This window comes from Pseudopodoces humilis, chromosome 5 (assembly GCF_049639895.1).
Source record: "Pseudopodoces humilis isolate 2021_Gansu_Grassland_sample_001 chromosome 5, ASM4963989v1, whole genome shotgun sequence".
In the NCBI taxonomy this organism is placed as follows: Eukaryota; Metazoa; Chordata; class Aves; order Passeriformes; family Paridae; genus Pseudopodoces; species Pseudopodoces humilis.
This window is the reverse complement of record NC_142204.1, coordinates 63,361,348-63,380,573: the sequence shown is the minus strand read 5'-3', so window position 1 is coordinate 63,380,573 and position 19,226 is coordinate 63,361,348. Positions and strand designations below refer to the sequence as shown.

At 34.4% G+C, this 19,226-nt stretch overlaps 1 protein-coding gene across 4 annotated transcripts in view; it reads left to right on the top strand.

Annotated features, from left to right (window-relative positions):
- The window catches only part of CACNA2D1 (calcium voltage-gated channel auxiliary subunit alpha2delta 1), a 361,220-nt gene that overhangs the window by 273,369 nt on the left and 68,625 nt on the right, over window positions 1-19,226 (top strand). For all 4 annotated transcript variants that reach the window (XM_088054909.1, XM_088054908.1, XM_005526028.3 and 1 more), the window contains exons 11-12: window positions 5,591-5,749; window positions 10,684-10,788. In XM_088054909.1, coding sequence (XP_087911035.1) covers window positions 5,591-5,749; window positions 10,684-10,788 — 264 coding nt within the window. The remainder of the gene's footprint in view (window positions 1-5,590; window positions 5,750-10,683; window positions 10,789-19,226) is intronic.

Below are 19,226 nucleotides of genomic sequence, written 5' to 3'. Positions count from 1 at the left end.
CTTCTTGTGAGGATTTATGTTAAATTATTGCTATGGTTTTTGAGAAGTGTGGTTTGCTTTCTTGATCATGTTAAATAATTAAGAAAAAAACTGTACATATTTATATTTATGTATACATATATAGATAGATTGGTATGAAGATGTCATACACAGCAGAAAATAAATTACTGAGTATCAGAAACAGTAATAAGAACTTTCTGATAAAAATAAATTATTGCCTCAAGATACTGTTCTTTAATGCTTTAAAACATTTCTTTTTTGATGCTCTTTTCAAAGCCTACTTGTTTTGCTAGTGTTAGATAAATGTAAATTCTAAGACAGTGCAGTGAAGGGAATGCTCTGTGTTTCTTTTCATAAAAGAAGCAGAATCAATTGAAATGTTTTATTTGTATTTAAATAACCTCCTACACTTGCCAACAGAATGATTTACGTTGGATTTTGGATTTATAGACCATAAATTTATATCCCTTATATATCTCCTTGGGAGATGGAGATATATTTAGAATTATAGAGAGAGACAGATGAGTATACAGAAGAGAATTTGAAATATTCATCAATTCATACATTGTCTGTGAAATCAGGGATTTTCCTCTCACAGTGTTGTAGTCTTCAGAATAAATGGCATTAGCTGTATGAGCATTTTGAAGAAGTTTAAGTGATAAAATGTTTATGAGAATTCATGCTTTAAAAATGTGTGCCTGTTTGACTGTGTGGTTTAAATTACTTATAACTAATATCTAATATAGGAGATAAATAATATCAAAGTAAAAGGCAAATTTGAGGACTTGGAATTGTTTGCACAAAGGAAAGGGAAAAAGCGTATTCTTGTAGTGGGAAATTAAGATTAAACCTTGTTGCTGCACCTTTGCCTTGGATTTCCCTTTTCATTTCCTGTTGTTTCACTTTCCTCACCAATTAAATGAGAAAAGTTCTGAGCTATTTCAGAAGAAGTCCAAGATACTGAGTAATGTTTGAAAATTACTGTGATGTTAAAGTGTGGATGGCCCTGGGAGTTATATATGCTCTGAGTAACTTCCTGAAGTTTCCCAGCTGGGGAGAGGTTGGTGTCTGAAAAAAGCAGATTTATAAAAGTTCCCAATAGACAGAGCAGTTTGTATCTGCTGAGAAGGTAAAGTATTAAAAAGAATACAATTCTGGAAAATAACCCCACATTATATTATAAATAGTTTATTTTGAGTTTGGTTTCTTTCCTGATCTATTTTGTTTCCTGGTTTGTTTTTTTTTTTTTTTTTGGTTTTTTCCGAGGCTGCTTGATAGCTTTGATCTTTCCAATTAAACATCTCAAATGGTATTTTCAGTCCCTGTATATCCCAATTCTGAATTCTGATACTTTCTTTCTTCATTTCAGATGGTTTCTCTTGGAGTGGGAGGGTTACACACCCCTTTTTGACTTATACTGCCCTCTTAATGAAAACACCTGTCTGTAGGGTCTTATTATTCATGTTCTGATCTGCATGGGACCAGATACAGGAAACAAATCAATATTTCTGTTTCACTTCCCTTGAATTCCCTAATAACCTCACGTTGAGGTAGCAGTTTTAGTAATTTTATTAGAAGGATTTCCAGGTTGAGACTGTGGAAAAGAGGAGGCTTTTAGCAATGCATAAATAACTATTCTGGAATTAGAAGAGGTTTTCAGAATGACAGCCTCCTATTTTCCATAGGCTCAGCTCTTGGGGCACTGTGGAGTGCAGAGGTCCGTGTGGCTGGAGGAGCCCACAGCGCTGTAGAAATACCCAAGGGAGGGGAAAGGTCTCAAGCATTTAAATCTTTTGCTGCAGTTCTGTATATTTTTTCACTGTTTTTTTTTTCACTTTGTTTTCACAAGTTAATCCTTTTCTGAATCAGAAGATAAAGTCCTTTGAACTGTCATATTAGTATTTCTCCTTTCAGACCTTCTCCAGAAAGACAAAATTCAAGCAGCATTAGGCTCAAAGCCCTTTGTTTGGACTTTCATGTTGAATTGAATTGGTTTTCTTATCTTTCAGGTTATTGAGTTGTCCCATATATAGCCAAAAATTGTACTGGTGGTCTAAGGTCAATGAGGTCAAGCTCTCTCAACACCTTTTGTGCCCCAGTAGAAGGCTTAGTTATTCCTGCCCAAACCTGTGAGCAGGAGGTCTTCATTTCCCCAGAACAGAGGATTGTTCTGGGACATCCCAAAGGTGGAGACTGCAAAAGGATATAAATACATGGGGTAGTGAGAAATAATCCAGTGGAGACTGCATCTAGATTCTATACCTTGCAGGTATAATTACAAGACAGATTTAATTATAGTAGTACTTCACGATGTTTTAAAATTAAAAGCTCAAGGTTATCCTGTTTTCCATGATCTACAACTGTTACTGTTTTGCTGCAAGCCTCTCTTATTTTAACTCAGATAAGGAATTTTTCCATATACTTGAAAAAATAGAAGCTGTCATTGGTGGTGACAGACTGTATAGGGTGGCTTTATATTTTAACAATTGAATGGTTTGCCTCTAAATGTCTTACATTGTTTTGTAAGTGAATCACTAAGTCCAAGGCATCATAAAAAAAAAAAATATTTCCTTTTTGCCAATATAATTTTTATTGCATATGTTTATATTTACTGCAGTAATTAGGGGAAATGCCAGGCTGATAAATACTCAACTGACATATTTCACATAGATACACTGAGAGTACTTTGTTCAATAAAGTATGGGTTGTAATTACTTTAATTTTATACCTTTGATAGGATTTGATTTCATAAGAACATGGACTTTCTGAATTGGCAACTGGTTTTTGAAAGCTTACATTTAACTGAAGAAAGTTCTTTCTTCAGTTAAATACTAAATGATTGTGTTTTCAAGAAATCTTGTGAACTGAAATGAGCCTTGTTATGGTACTTAGGGGTCAGGCAATGTGACCAGTAATCAGTAAAAGCTTACTTTTGGCTTCTAAATTAAGGTGTGTACATTTTTACACATCCTAATGTGCAAAAAAATGATGGTGCCACTGTTGCTATTATGTTTCAGACGAGCATAACTAAAAGCTGGCTCTGTTTGGTTAACTTTAAGTTTTGAATGATCCTGGTGTTTGTCACATAAGGAAGGTCAGTGTTAAGGATGATCTGATGGCTTTTACAGTTGAAATCCTTCCATTACTTCAGTACTTTACTGGAGCTCAGATTAATTAAATTCACCCCTGAATTTTCTTTCCCCCTTTGAGCATTTTCATCAGTCAGATTTGAGCCTTGCCTTCATCTCCTAGCAAAGAGGGAAATGTTCGTTCTGGAGGATTGTTGTTCCATCTACTGGTTCCTTCATCTAATCAAAAACTGTTCATCTGCTTTTCTGACTGGCATTAATGTTAATGTTGACTGATGTCTCTGCAAACAGCTGGCTCATATATTTGCTTAATTAAATTACAGCATTTCCAGACTTTGGTTGATGTAACTCTCTCCATGCTACAAATGTGTCATTTCTCTCCTTCATTTTACATCAGCATTTGTGCATCTACAGATGCAGATGCTTTGGCTTGACCCTTTGTTCACTTCACAGCATTTGTGAGTACAGTGCAATTCAGTTTAATGGGGAAGTGTAGTATAGCACGGTTTCCTTGTCAGCTGCCTGCAAAGTTTGAACCAGTATTCCTGAAAATATTTTAAAAATAGTTTCTGTAGCCAAAATTATCAATCCCTGTGCTGGATACCTGACCTTCTTAGAAATAATTATTCTGATATATTTGCAGGACTACTTTGATTGGTAGTTTAATGTTAGTGACATTCCAGGGAGAAATTTACTCATGTCTCTAAATTATCACTTTAATGCCTAAACTGCTGTTTGCTATAGCCAAGACAAGGTGTGCAGGGGCCATAGGATTGAACTTAGGATTTCTTTTATATTAGGTCATTAAATAATTTCTATAAAATGTCACTGGTGAAGCAGAGGAGTGTTTTCACTTAATTTTTTCAGATGAAATAGGCTTTTTTAGGGCAAAGCTGCCTACTAGGTAATGTTTTTTTTCTACTTGCCAGGTACAATTTCTGTATTTTTACCCCAACTCACAATTGTAATTGGTTTTCAGACCTTTTCTTTATAAAATTACTTTATGCCTGTAATTTTCCTATCATGGCTATAAATTTAGGTTGAGGCAAACTAAAATAATTTCACAGCACAGTAATTGTTTTCACTCCCACATGGTTTATGTATCCAATAATCATTAGGTGATTTACTGGTTACTTCTATAAGAAACTTTTATTGGAAGCACCACTGAATGCTTTGAGTCAGTGTTCTGCATCAGTGAACTGGTTACAGTTGTGTGACCATGGGTTTGCTTAAGCAGCAAAACATGCTGGGTTTTTAGGTCCCAAAATATTTCTTTTTAGGGCAACATGGAATACATTAAGAACATACAATGTAACCACCTAATAACATGAATTGAAATACTAGGCATTATTAAAAATGCTTTAATATTATTAATCCTTTTATCCTTTCAAGTTTTGTTTGTTATACAATGTCCTACAGTTACAGGTTGGTATTTGCTGCTCAAAGCAGTTCTCTCTCTGTGCTTTGTGCCTGGTACTTAATGATTTATTTTAGGTTTGTAAGTAGCTGAGCCTTTATTGAGACCTGTGATTTTATTTACTTTTTAATCTAGAGAGCACTACTGAACTAGTTAGCAGTAGTGAGACTTAAGCCAATGAGACTTGATTTTCTAAGTTATTTTACGGCTTTGCACCAGGTTGACAGCATAAATTTATATTTATGTTTACTTTGACTGAGCATCCATAATCAGGAAGAGGCATAATAATCTGTTTTCAGTTGAAATGTAAATTGTGAGGATTGTATTTTAGTATACATGAATATATGTATATTTATACAGAGACAAATTTAAAAGCAATCTTAAACTGATTTCCACTTGTACAGACAACATTTTGCACTTAAAAAGAATTTCTGTGTATGTTTTTACATAATGTCAGAATATCATATAAATTACTTTTCAGTGAGTAGTCTTTATGGATGCATAAGACAGCAGAAGTATGTGTGTTCTCAAGACACAAATTTCTATTGCTATCATCAGTATTCTCATATTTGCAGCTATTCTCTCCTGTGCTTCCAAGAGTGTGTTTTGTTTTTCCGTAATTTATATATCCAATTGAATCTGATCTGATTATATTGTAAACCACAAAAATAATTCATGCAATTTGGAAGTCACCTGATAACTCAACCAATATTTTTCAGAGGGTTAGAAAAAGTAAAATATATCTTTATCAATGTTTTTTTTTTAATTACTCAACTCTGCATTTCTGAGTTTTATTTCTTTATATTCTTTATGTAAACTTGACACAAAATTTGTGGGAATTTCTCCAGTATAATAGATTTTTTTTGGGTTGCCAAAGAGTAAAGCATCAAATACCTGGTTTTTTTTTTAAATATATAGTCTCATTTTGGAATCTCCAGTCACTACTGGTTGCTCTCAGCATAGTGAAAATGAAAATCTAGTTTTGACATTCTTTATCTTATGAAGGTCCAGAAAACATAAATCTTTACTGCTACAGTACACAGAAAATTAACTGTCTTTAATAATATTTCTATTTATTTTGCAGTTTAATAATAATGCTCAGAATGTCAGCTGCTTTAATCATCTTGTCCAAGCTAATGTGAGGAACAAGAAGAAACTGAAAGAAGCTGTCTATAAAATCTCTGCTAAAGGAATTACAGATTACAAAAAAGGTTTTAGCTATGCTTTTGAACAGCTGCTAAATGTAAGTATTGAAATAAGATCTCTCTGCTGTCAAATGAAGGAGAACTGGAATGTTCAGCAGGCCACTGCATGTTCCTCCATTGTGTACTTAAGTGGTAGAAGTGCAAATCTATTTAGCAAGTAAATTTATCTACACAGTAATTTCTTCATTGCAGGTTCCCCAGTAGGTTGCTAAGACTTTGGTTTTCAATCTGTTGTACTGTTTCACTTCATTCATTCAGCTGTTTTTTCATTGAATATGTGATTCACAGTTGACACATATTTGTGGTAGTGGTTGGCTTGCCATTAATTTTAAAATTGGAAGATCTGTTACTGCACTATTACTTCCATTTTACCACATCATCTCCTAGAAATGCTAAGTTAACCTACAATTTCACACTTATTAGAAGTCATAAATACTTTACCATGGTTTGAGCAAGATAGAGGGGAGGAAATGAGTTAATAGAGGAATACTAGGCACCTGATGGTGCCTAAAGAGTAGTATTCACTCACTGAGACGATTCTAATTCTCATGTATAAAAAGAATAATTTCCTCAAAAATTAAATGCATCATTTCTGTGTTTTAAATGCATTGCACTTTCTAATTTTCACACAGGCACTAGCATTTTGAATAGCAATGTTTCTCATTTATAGCAAATGTTTGGAGTTTATTAGTAATTTTTAAATTATTCATGTAGTTGTTTACAAAAACAGTTGTAGTTCTCACCTTCCTGAAGTAGGAATATTATATGTTAAAACTTAGTGTAAATAAAGCTGTACCCTGTTACAGCAGGTAAGGTATAGCTTACTTAACAAGTGAGAAATGTATTCTTATCCTTATTGGTTTATGGTTTTTTGATTCTGGGTTCATTTGTTTGTTTGGGATTTTTTTGTGGTGTTTTTTTGTTTTGTTTTGGGTTTTTTTTTGTTTGGTTGGTTGTTTTCAGTTGTTTTTTGATATTTTGTTTGCTTGGGTTTTTTGATTTTGTTTAGGTTTTTGTTTTGTTTCTGTTTTGTTTTCTTTTCTTTTCTTTTTTTCCTAATCTGTCAGGTCCTGAACTTCAGAACACTTCCCTGACATTGTATTTGCAGCTCAAAGCTAGATCTGATGTAAAAATTCTAACTTTGTTAAGTTTTGATGGAGGAAAAGAAAATTCAATGTTTTCTTGGGAATTTTCTCAGCAGACCACTATTCAGATTAGCAGAGGGGTGTGCTGGGGAAATGAGTAGATGTCCTCTGCTGACAGCTGTATAAAACCACAAACAATATTTTGAAGTCTGTTGGACATTTTGGACCGGGGATGGCATTTTCCCCTTTTCTGAACCTGTTGATATTATGCAGAGGGAACCAGGAAGACAAGAAATTTTGCCAAATATGTTCCTCATAACATTTATATTTGCTTAAAATTATGGATTACATTTAGTGCAGCACCAAATACTTACTTTGTGTGCAGGAAACATTAAGAAAAGCTGAACACAGGGAAAGCCTCAAACTGGACTTGCCTGTAGGACTAAAGTATTAAAAAATAATTGGAGATCAGTGTCAAAGTGGGACCATCTCTTTTGTAGCTGGAGGCAGAAGTGTGATTAACCTCACATGATGTCTGTAAGACTGGAAGTTATGGATATTTTGGATTACATAAGGTTCTGGATATATACTCATTCTCCCCAAGTATTGCCAAATCCCTTTATCAGGAAGAGTGAAGGGCTGGTGATGGGTTTAGCCCAGGACTCTGGTGACAAGGCAATATAATATGGTGGTATAATACTGGCTTAAAAATATGCTTTAGGATAGTTTCCACTTGTGTATTTATGAATTCAAATATTCCAATTGCTTTAAGGTCCATACAAATGCAGTATTGCTCAAATTTTCAAAATAATTTTGTGGGTACTGTTTCTGGATGACAATTATTTCAAACAATTTTCCAGTATACCAAAGTAATGTTTGGTACCATGAAAAAATTGATGTCTGATGTGTTTCTAAATGGAAATAGATACTTAAGGTTTTTCAACACAATAATTCATGTGATTAACAATAATTTGGATTCCATAATTTTTTTACAGAATTATCCTATTATTTATTGTTACATTAGCTTACTTCTTTGAAAATCATAATACTTCAGCTTCAGCAGTTCAGGAGGGTTTTTTCACTCATGCTGTAATATCTATGGTTTCTTAAAGAAAAAATAGAGAAAAATGCATTCCTAAAGTGTCATGTCACAAGGTACAACTGTAGCCTGCCATTTAAAGAGTTAATTTTAAAGACGTGGAACTCGTATAAAACAAAAGCAATTTTATATGCAGTATAGAATGGATCATGTCTTGCTTGCCTGTTTAAAAGAAAAAAATAAGGCCTGTATCAAATAGAATAGAGTGCTAAAAATTAACACACAGCCCAATTCCATTGGTATTCTGTTGTGGCTTAAGCTAAGAAGCTGTTTCTTGTCCTGGGGAAGCTCCTCTGTAGGCAACACATTCCACAGAGCTGTGGCCCCTTGGACTGCTAGGGCAAACTTTTCATGTTAATAATTTTTCTGTTCAGAAAAATTATTAAATTACATCAGCTTTTCACAATCTGTTATGGATTCACATCCTGAGCCAGTCTCCATTTTAGACCAAAGAAGTTTTGGGGGGATGAAGATATTTTAAATTCCTTAAAAATCATCTGGTTCCAACACACCCCTCCCATGGACAGGGACGAGGGTGCTCAGAGCTCCATCCAGCCTGGCCTTACACAGTTCCAGGGATGGGGTAATATCATATGATTTGAGTTTATTCATGTTCAGTTTTCCAATAATGTTTGGAGGCTAAATCTTGGATTTTTTTTTTTTCCTGTGACGTGACTTTAGTGTCTAAACAAAGTAGTGTAAGTAAATGCCCTTCTGTAAGTATGAGGAGATAAGAGAATTATTTTTTTTTCCTGATAGTGTGTAAGCATATGCCAAGTAAGCCAAGGAAAATCGTGCTTTAGTCAGTGAAAGCAAAGCCCAGCTCAAGTTCCAATTGCCTATAGAAGCACTGCTATAGTACTATCAAAGTCCCTAGAAAAGTTCCATAATATGAGCAAATTTTGGTCCCCTTCCTTGTCCCTCTGATCTTATTTTGATCTATATATTAAATCACTGTAAATGTAAGTGAATTCCTTTATTTATGAGGTATCCAACCTTACTTTTATTACTTTTTTAATATCGGGAGAATTGCAGCCCAAAGCAGTGTCTTGCAAGTTATATTTCACAAGCAAAAAATGGTCATAAATTATTTAATTCCAGCTAAACCACAGTGTGCTGATGAGGTTGGATAGAAGGTATTGATTTCAGGGAGGTTTTATATGTTGTTACATGTAAGGGAATCTTTGGGCTTGATTCTTTGGGCTTAATTTTGCTTTTTTTCCCTTCAAATTATTAAATTTGAAAGTAGTAATAGTAAGAAAAGAAGTAATTCTTCACTGAATATTGAATAGAAATTAGACCAGTGAGTAGAATGAAGGAAGTAGGATCATCATACCTGACCAGCCTGGTGACAGTCACTCTGTAGCCACAAAGAGTAAAGCAGGGATCTTTTTAAGGACAACTCTCCTATTTGTCTTCCTGACTCTAGAGTAAATTCATACAGCAAAATTCAGGCTTGTGGAAGGAGAAGTTGAATTTCTTTCACTGGATCTCTAAGGGTTTTACTCTGTCACATCCAACTACTCAGAAGTACCAAGGTGTGTCTGACTGGCACCATTTGTATGCAGCACAAAGGGCAAGGAATGGCTGCAAAACTAATAGGCAATTTGCTTAGACAAACTTTTAAAGGACAAAGAATGAGGAGCCAAAATTCATGCTCACCTCTATTGCTCTGGTTGTGGAACAATGTTTTTATTTCTTTGCAAAACACACTGCATTTTTCTCAGGGGCTTTACTAGTTGCTTTGATGAATTAGGAGTCAGAGGGGCTTCTTCTTAATTCTGTTTCAGGCTTGCTCTCCAGAAATAATGGGACATGCTGCATTTTTCAGTTCTGAGATGCAAAATTATTGGAAAAGTAGGTGATGGAGACATTTTAATAATCTAGGTGGCCGTATCTTGGCTACAATATATTATCTAAATCTTATTCTAAAATACTTTTCTAAAGAAAATTAACTATTAATGAATTAGCTATTCACTTGATAGTATTAATAGTTAAAAAACTGCATAAAAGAGTTAAAGATTTGAAAGATGAAGCTCGTTATAAGGTAACATGACAAAAATATTTCAAAGCTTATAAGGTGGATATCCTATCCTATCCTATCCTATCCTATCCTATCCTATCCTATCCTATCCTATCCTATCCTATCCTACCCTATCCTATAAGGATGCTTAAATTAAGAGTTTTTATTCAAGAGGTCAGTGAGCTAGAAAGATTTTGTGTAGTGAGTAGGAGTCCAACAGAAAAAAAATAAATATATTCAGTAATTCATTGCTTTTCCATTGTTCCCCAATTTCTACAATAAAGGTAATGGCAAGGGAAAAAAAAAGTAAGGATGAGAACAGAGAAGAGTAGAAATATTTGGCAATCCTCATTGTGCAAGTCTCATGCAGAACATCTGTTGAGGAACACTGGGGGATTGATGTGATGAGTATGAGCTAAGGATCCCTCCTCGTGTTTGTGGAGGTGAAAGGAACTACCAAATCCCTATTCCACTCTGGGACAGATCTGAAGTGCCTCACATTTAAGTATCATGCAACAGAAAAGTGGGTTTATTTTATTTTATTTTATTTTATTTTATTTTATTTTATTTTATTTTATTTTATTTTTCATTTATTTTTATTTTCATTTTTCAGAAGGGGCTATTGAATGAAATTCTAAAACATTTTTTGTGTTGACATTACCATGTTAAAGTAGTAAGTGTGTAGCTATAAAAGCCATCAGATATAACAGTTGTTATTCCTTCAAGCCTGAAATGTAAAAACTCTTCTGTTTCTATCTCCTACAGCACAGTGTCTCCAGAGCTAACTGCAATAAGATTATTATGCTGTTTACAGATGGTGGTGAAGAAAGAGCACAAGAAATTTTCCACAAATATAATGAAGACAAAAAAGTAAGTGATATATGAAAAAATTTGCTGTATAAAATAAAACAGCATAAAGAGAATATATATTTAAATATAGAAGTGAAAATGGATTTGGTGTATGTATAAAGTACTTAAAAACAAATCTTAATAGTATTGGTCCTTAGGACACTTAAAGCTTTTTCAATCTATAATATTTATTTGAAAAATCACAAAATATATTTAATGTTTTACACTTTGTGACTCGTTGGTCTCAAGTGATGCAGAAATATACTGTAAGCCATAAGGAGCTCAACTTTCTATTGACCCTCTTCTTGCATTATCTATGAATTATCCTGCAGAAACATAGGTAGCAAAATTACAGGGTATATATGTGTATCTGTCTACTCACTGCAAGTATCTTCTATGTGCTTTTATTGTTTGCCAGGCAAAGGCAAAATGAGAACTCAAGGTTAAAATCTGAATTTGAATAGATTTGGGCTGGAACAAAAACACATTTTTTTCCCAGTGAGGCTAATTATATCTTTGAATGTCTTAGCAAGAAGTGGGATGGCTTTCTGCTGATGAAATTTGATCTGTGGTTCAAGCAGAATTATGGGTTTGACATGAGAATCCCTGGATGAGTTCTGTTGTTTAAATTAAATTGGATTATTAACTGTGCTGGTTTTGAGTTTAATTTTTGAATCTAATCAAATTTCTGGTCTGGCTTTTGCATACTTAAAGATTTAAAAATGCAGGAGTGTGTACATGAAATATAGCAGCTTTTAAAGTTGTTTCCTAGTAAATTTCAGTGCAAACTATTATTTATTATTATTAGAAGATTAATCACATTCTAAATAGAAATGGAATATGAGCTGGATTCACACTGCAACTAAGCATTTACCTTTTCTGATGCCTGGGGATGTGCCTGCATCTGTGGGGTTTTGTGAGTTGTTTTCTGGGTTTTTTTCAAAAAGCAGTTAGAAGTTAGAATATGATTCATGAAGGCACTTTAACAGTTGCCATGGATGTTTGTGCATGAAACAGTGGAAGTATTTTGCTGGAAATCCTCATATGTTTGAATTAATCTTTTCAAAAGTAGAGCTGGAAATGCAATACTGAATTTGTATCTTGACCAGGGATTCAATCAGTGACCTTGAATAATCATTCTGTGGCTGCTTTAGAGTAGTGCTGCACATAGAATATATGGTGGGGTTTAGTTAATCTTTGTGTTTGAGTTGAAAGTACTTTTTAAACTGGCAGTTAGAAGAGAATGGAAGTCATAGCCTTGTGTGACACACATGGCTGTACTCTAAAAAAAAAAAATATGTGCAGAGATTCCTCTTCAAATTTGGATGTGGTAGCTTTTATCATGTTACAACCACAGCCATCAGCTGTAGGAAATGCATCCATAAGCGGGAAGGTGGATGATTCATTTCTTATTATTTTTTCATTTAATTTTCTGTATTAGGAGGAAAGTGTAGTAAAACATTAAGTCTAAACAACAAAACAGATTTGGAGTGCCGAAATTTGTGAGATCACATCAGTTGAAATGTAGGATTTACTAATTTTAAATGGTTATTTTACTGCACCATTTAATAATGTAAATTTTCACTGCCAAGGGTTGGGTTGGTTTTATGTATAAAATACTATGTTATGTATAAAATACTCTACACAGTCACTTTCTTTTTACCTCTTGTGAGGGAGAGTTTGGGGTTTTTACTGTGTGCAAATGAATAATGGTAATAATGGTCACTGTCTGTCAGTATATTTCTACACTTGTTTATGGTTTATGCATCTACAAGTTCAAATCTTAGTAAACACATTTTGTCACTTTTCTAATGAATCACTGGTTTTCTCCAAGGTGACATTGGAATTGCAGTACCAAGTTTATGCAGGTGTAATTTGAAGAACCATTTGCTTTCCCCTTATCACTTTCAATCAGTAACAATCCTTACAGTGTTGAAGGGAAATTTATGATTGGAGGATATCTAATGAGACTGGAACAGTAAATGAAATCTCCCAACATCTTTCATAGCATTCTAATATTTTTAAAAATAAGGCTTTTACAAAATATGCTTGTGATAATGCTCTCCTTAGTAAGGCTACAGTTGATTCCAGAATGATTACATGTGAGCTCTTTTGTTGTTGTCTCAGTATGTAACTTAATGTTAGTTCATTATCAGCAGAGAATGGCATAATAGGTGGACACATTCCAACATGAAAAATACACATACACTTTTAATCTTGGTAAGTCATAATCACAAATATTGTGTTACCTTCTTGGATTGCAGAGTAGGCTGCCTTCTTATATTAAATGATGAGAGTTTAAAGAGATGTGGGTGTAGTTTCTGTTGTCTTTATTGCAGTTAATTTATAATTTATTTCATAAATATCCAGTGAATTTAAGGCTATGTTGATATTTATCATTTGTAGAGGGACTAATCAATAAAAGGTGTTAAAAAGTTTTCTGGTTTTTACAGTAGAAGCAATTTGTGGTATAAATATGTATCAGCATATGTGTCTTCTTGCCTGTTCCGCATTTATTTGACCACTTGTCTTTGTGTTTTGCATAAAGCATATAAAAGATGAATCTTTATTGTCTTATGTCACAGTCAGTCACTTAGGCACCACTGAGTTGTGAACTTATTTTCTTTTTCTTGTACTAACAAAAGAGCATCTATTCAAATCTATTAATCTTTGTTTCCATCTTCCTGATGTAAAATTGCTTCAGCTCTATAAGTATTTTCTTTTTCATGTCAGTTAATTTGTAAATCCATGCCATGAAATAAGCTTCAGTTTAGGTCCATCAAATGACATGATTTAGTACACTTGTTTGCAGCATCCTTGGTGCAACCTTCAAGTTAAGTGAAATAATGCAATAAACACTTGAAAAGTACTAAAAGAGCAGCCTAGAATCTGGAGGCTAAAAAGTAGTCCTTTTACATCTGAAGTTTTAATCTGTTTGAAATAGCATACAGATATACTTTAAATAGTTTTCTGTCTGTATAAATAATTTACAATGTGATAGGAGAGTTATTAGAAAACTTATGTAACACAGATTTGGGGAGGAACATTTTATCTGTTTGAAGAGGAAAACTACAGTTGTGTTTCACCTTTGCATGCCTTTTTTCCCTTTGTAAAGCAAATTTTTTTGTCACATATTGCAACTGCATTCTGAGCCTGATATTTAAAAACTGGCATGTTTACCTTTGTGGTGACATTTGGGGCACTCACATTAAATGTGTAAAATACCACACATGCTCTAAATTTCAGAAATGAGGGTGCTAAATTTCATTTTATTTGCACTCCTCCTACAGATGGCTTCACTGAAGATAGCAATATAAATTTTATTGAAATGTATGCCCTGTAGGCGTTTATCGTGAGAATTTTGAATTCGGGTTGAAAATAGAAAACCACAGATCTTTGGGGCAAATTTTTCCCTTGGAATCTGTATTTGGAAAGATTGCTCAACTTATGTGAGTAGGAAAAGACCTTAAACATACCTCATGCACTTTCAGTTGTTTGAATTTTCGTACAATGCCAGAGGTTTGTGTGGGTTGGATGAATTGACCTGACACACAGGGGCAGGATTGGTCTGACCCCTCAGGTAGGAGCAGAACTATAAATTGGGTCTTATGTCTCATTCTCACAGAATTATCTTTCATAATTAATACAACCTCATTTTTTGTAGATTTTTCTGACAGTATCATTTGAAAGGAAATGATGTGAAGTTTTCCAACAAATCAGTTCCATTAAGAATATCTGTATGTGATGGGCATAGAATTGCTGCAGAGGTAGGGATCCTATGGGAGAAGGCTCTAGCTTGCTGGAACTCCACTGGGAAGCTTACAGCTGCCACTGACTTCTTCCAAATGGAACACATTCAGCATGTCAATTGAGTGATAAAATGAAATATTTATGAGAAAGAACTTGTAAAACTTTCATTTTAAAAAATGAAGTCTCCTACTGTCATTACCAGTGGATGGAACCACTTTCTTTTTTGGTTTCAATCCATTAGTGCATAACTGCAAGTCAATAAAACTAAAATCAAAACTGTATGAATTTAGGCAGAGGTGTATGTATTGTTCTAGATGAGTGATGCTCTTGTCAAAGGACCATCCAAAAAGCACATGGCGTTTCCACTTTGGGTAGCTGTGGAATTCTCATCAGGGATCAGACTGACCAAGTGTAACTTTATATGGTCACTTACAGAGCTTAAAATTGAAACAGCATATTTCACAACACTAGTGTCAGCTTTGAATAGAGCTGAACAACTGTCAGAGTGCATCCCAGCAGGTTTTGCATTTCTGAGTGTGTGGTAGACATGTGACACAGGATATAACACAAAGTAATTAAATTAACGGTTCAACAAAGCTTCAGCTAGCTGGTTAAACTGGCTCCACAGCCCTTTTCCCCTTTTCCTAATCACTTCTGCCTTTAGAATACATCACCTTGCAGCTGTTAATTTTAGTTTATTGTATGTTCCATGATATGCATAAATGGTAAACCTAAAATATTCTGGGTGAAACTTGGGTCAGTATTTAAAAATTCCCTAATCCATTACCTTTTCTTTCAAAGTAAAACATGGAAACTGTTATTATAGTGTTCACAGAAGGAGCATCATATTCTAACAGCAAATTACCTTTTTTTTTTTTTTTTACCTCTTAGCTGGACTTATTAATTAAGGGCTTACAATATACCTACTGTCCTAGTTTCTGGATTCCTAACATAAATTAATTCCACTACAATAATGGATTTAAATATACCATATAAGCAATCTCCCTCCTTTGACACTCCTTCCCCAAATATGCTTCAGTAATAGTCAAGCTGCACAATACTAAGTCTTGAGTCTATAAATCCATGCAGTAACGTGGATTACTGGAGGGGAGAGGGAGGTTGGTGCATTTTTTCTTTTTCAGTACGATATTAGGCACACATTTTTTCCCCACAAACTCAGATTTTGAACCATAATTACCTGATGGTTCTGAAGCTCTGTTTCCCCCCTAGGAATCTGAGTTTAGTGGTTTCTAAGATACTCTTTTTCAGAAATATCTATGCACTTTTCTTCCAACAGTCATCTCAGCTACCCTATTGGCCACCATGTGTCCCTGCCCTGGCAATGCTCTTGGGTTACACCAGTCTGCCCTTCTTTCCTACACTATCTTTCACTGACCCCTTTATCTTTAGACATCACCAAACATCACCAAGCATTTCTTAGAGACTTCAATGAAGGAAGTAATATCCACTGTATTTTTTCTACTTTTATCCCCTTTCTGTTCAGCCATCACATCCTCTCTGCTGTTCTGTGTGTGGATGCCTGAGTGAGGTCGCTGCAGACTTAAAGAGGTGCAGCAGCAAGTGCAGCAGGGCTGAGGGGGGTTCTTCTAGGAAGATCTGCGTGCAGAACTCTTTCATGCATGTCTGCACACACATCTCTGTGTTGATGTGAGTTTCTCTTTATGCTGCTGTTTCATTATGAGCATGATTCTGTGTTGGCACGTGGCATTTTTATCTCTTGTGCAAGATAAAAATCCACGTGGAGGTGTTGAGAACTGCAGAAGACTAATGAAAGTTTTAATATAGCTTTGTTGAAAAGTAACCTTATCGGTTTTATTAAAGTCATGTGTATCTGTTACATAAAACCCAACTGGCAGCTTGCTTCCTTCAAATTTGGCATGGAGGAGGCTATTTGATACTTCTATTTTTGTTGATCTTCAGTTCCAAACACTTTAGTAATAGCAATTGATTCTGTGCATCACATTGAGGTTGATGCTGCAGATGGCATAAAATGATTAATCAAGGCAACAAGCATAGAATATCAGTTAATATAGAAAGAACATTTTGTTTGTTTTGGGACAAATGCAAGAGTCAGACTGCATTTTGCTTATTTATACAAACAAAATGCTACATATGGCGTAGCTGGTTGAGGCTAGGCATCAGAGGGTCCATCCTGTCTCAGCCTCCCCATACATTAACTGTGAATTCATTCATGTGAATTTGCAATTGCTGTGAAATGCCTTGTGATTTGATTGTGTTCTTCAGTAATTTATGAATTGGAGGTGTGGGACTTTCTGCAACAAGCCTTTTAATGCCAAGGCCATGCCTAATGATGTTTATGTAACCTCTTCTTTAAAGTATCCAGTTCCACAGCCCCCTTAGGTATTTATATTTTTCTCTTTCAACAGCTACCTGTTTAGAAAGCTTTCCTTGATTTCCTTAAGAAAAAGTAGGATTAGAGGGTTTAGGGTTTCTTCTTTCTTTTCATTTTGCATTCTTAAATAAGAACTAATTTTTATCATAATAATACCCCTTCCATTTTAGGAAACAATTTCTATGTTGAAACTTTTATCCAAGTTCGCTATCCAGCTTTTGTCTTTTCAACTAAACAAGCTAATTTCTTTCAGATTCATCAAATGTGTATCTTAGATCACATTAATTCTTTATTCTTTACGCACCTTTTGTGTATAAAGGCATGTTGTCATTCACTTTTGAGCAGTGAAAGAAACTTCAGTGGTATCAAGAGAATAGAGCATTTTTATTTTTTTTTTATGCATGTCAGCACTTGGGTAAATAAATCATAGATCATAACTTACCATTTTGGAACTCTGTTGTATTATTGAACCATATTGGGTTTTTACTTTATCTGAATCTTTTTTCCCTAGATGTTTGGGGTTTTTTGGTTGTGTGTTTTGTCGGGGTTTTTTAAGAGTAAGTCTTCATTCTCAGTATCTGTGGTTGATTTTCCAAGTCTTTTCTACATTAAGCTCTTTCTTCTTGTATACGTAAAGTTTTCTTCTTCCTGAACTGCCATTTGTCTTTTAATCCTTCATTCTTTAGATTATCTTCCTACATTGCTCACTCAGCTAACTAATTCTCTGTGTTTGTTGGAGTCTGTGTCTTATCCTTTTTTTACTGCTATGAAGCATTCCTTTCCTTGTAAGAAAAATCACTTCTTGATCTTTCACTCTACGTATTTTCTATCTCCTAGATTTACAGATAATTCTGCCTTAAAATTCAAAAATAAATTAACTGTTCTTGGCATCTTCTAGAATGAGAAATTTTCCTAACCTGCTACAAGATATTCAGTAATTATGTCTCACATTAAAAGTTTTATCTGCATGCCCATGACCATATATATTTACAGTTATAAGTAATTTTTCTATGTTTCTGTTGTTTATTAGGGGAAGTGCAATAAGCAAGTAAAAACTGACTGTCATGAGTCAGTTACAGAGAACAGAGACAGACAAGATTTCTTTTACTGTCAGGAGCACATAAGAGAGGCTCACATTTCCCCTTCATTTAAAAATACAAAGAGTGAAGAAAATGTAAAAGTTAAAAATTGTTTTCTGCAGAGAAGCCAAAAAGGATGCAAGAAAAAAAACATTAATATATTTATGAAGATTAAGAGATGCTTTTATGTAAAATTGCCCATTCTGACACAATTTTGACATCTGTATGATCACTGTGTCTAAAGTTTTCCAAAGTCCAACTTCAATTGGTTTAAAAATGCAACTTGGAAGAAAGAATTTGTATTTTAATAGAATGTATTGTATTGTATTTGTATTTTAATAGAATACACAATATAACTAAAGTAGCACAACTGAATAATACTTTAAAAATAATTAACTATTATTTAGTGGCTCTAAAACTTGATAGAAATCTTAGTTTCTAAATGCTGCTTAGGCCATGTTGTAAGGCAGGTTTTGAGGATTTGTCTCTTAGTAGATGGAAAGTTTTGCCAATGCACAGCCAGCAGAAGTGGACAGAAAGAAGAGTTTATAGCTGGGCTCCAAGAGGGGGAAGTGCAGAACAGGAATCTCTTTAGGGGACAAGAGAATAAGGGAAGAGCTGGAACAAGCACATGGTGGCACAAGCTGAATGCATGCAGCAGTCTAAACAGATGATAGGTTAAGAAGGAAATAAAAGTTTGAAAAAATAAAGATACAGTCCATTTGGATAGCAAGAAGTATGTGCTTATATATGCATGAAGCGTAACAGAAGAAAGGAATGTGAAATGAGAAGTTTGAGTGCAAGTGTAGGTGAACTGTACATTTCACCCAGGCAAGTAGAAACCTTGTACAATTTCAGTGTACAGTATTAAGGATTGATGCAGATGTTGTAAGGAGGGGATTGTTTTTTAGAAGAGAACATCAGCACATGAGATGGAGGAGCTCTGTTTGAGAAGTCTTATCCAGAGTAAGAACTAATAAATGTCACTTAGAAGGTCTTTTACTGAAGCATTTTGCAAAAAAAATACACCCTTTATTTTGAAAAAAAAACAAGGAAAAAAGTAATCTTGCAAGTAGGGAATGAGCATGCTGGTAAAAAGAAAATACCCCAGTCTCTACTTAGAAAGTGACTTGGATTCAGAATCCTGATTAGTCTCAAAGAAAAGGATAAAATCTCTGTCATATCTCCAGGGAGTCACAGTTACATTCTCAAATCTTTTGCATGGTACAGGATACAATTTAATATGCAGAATTGAA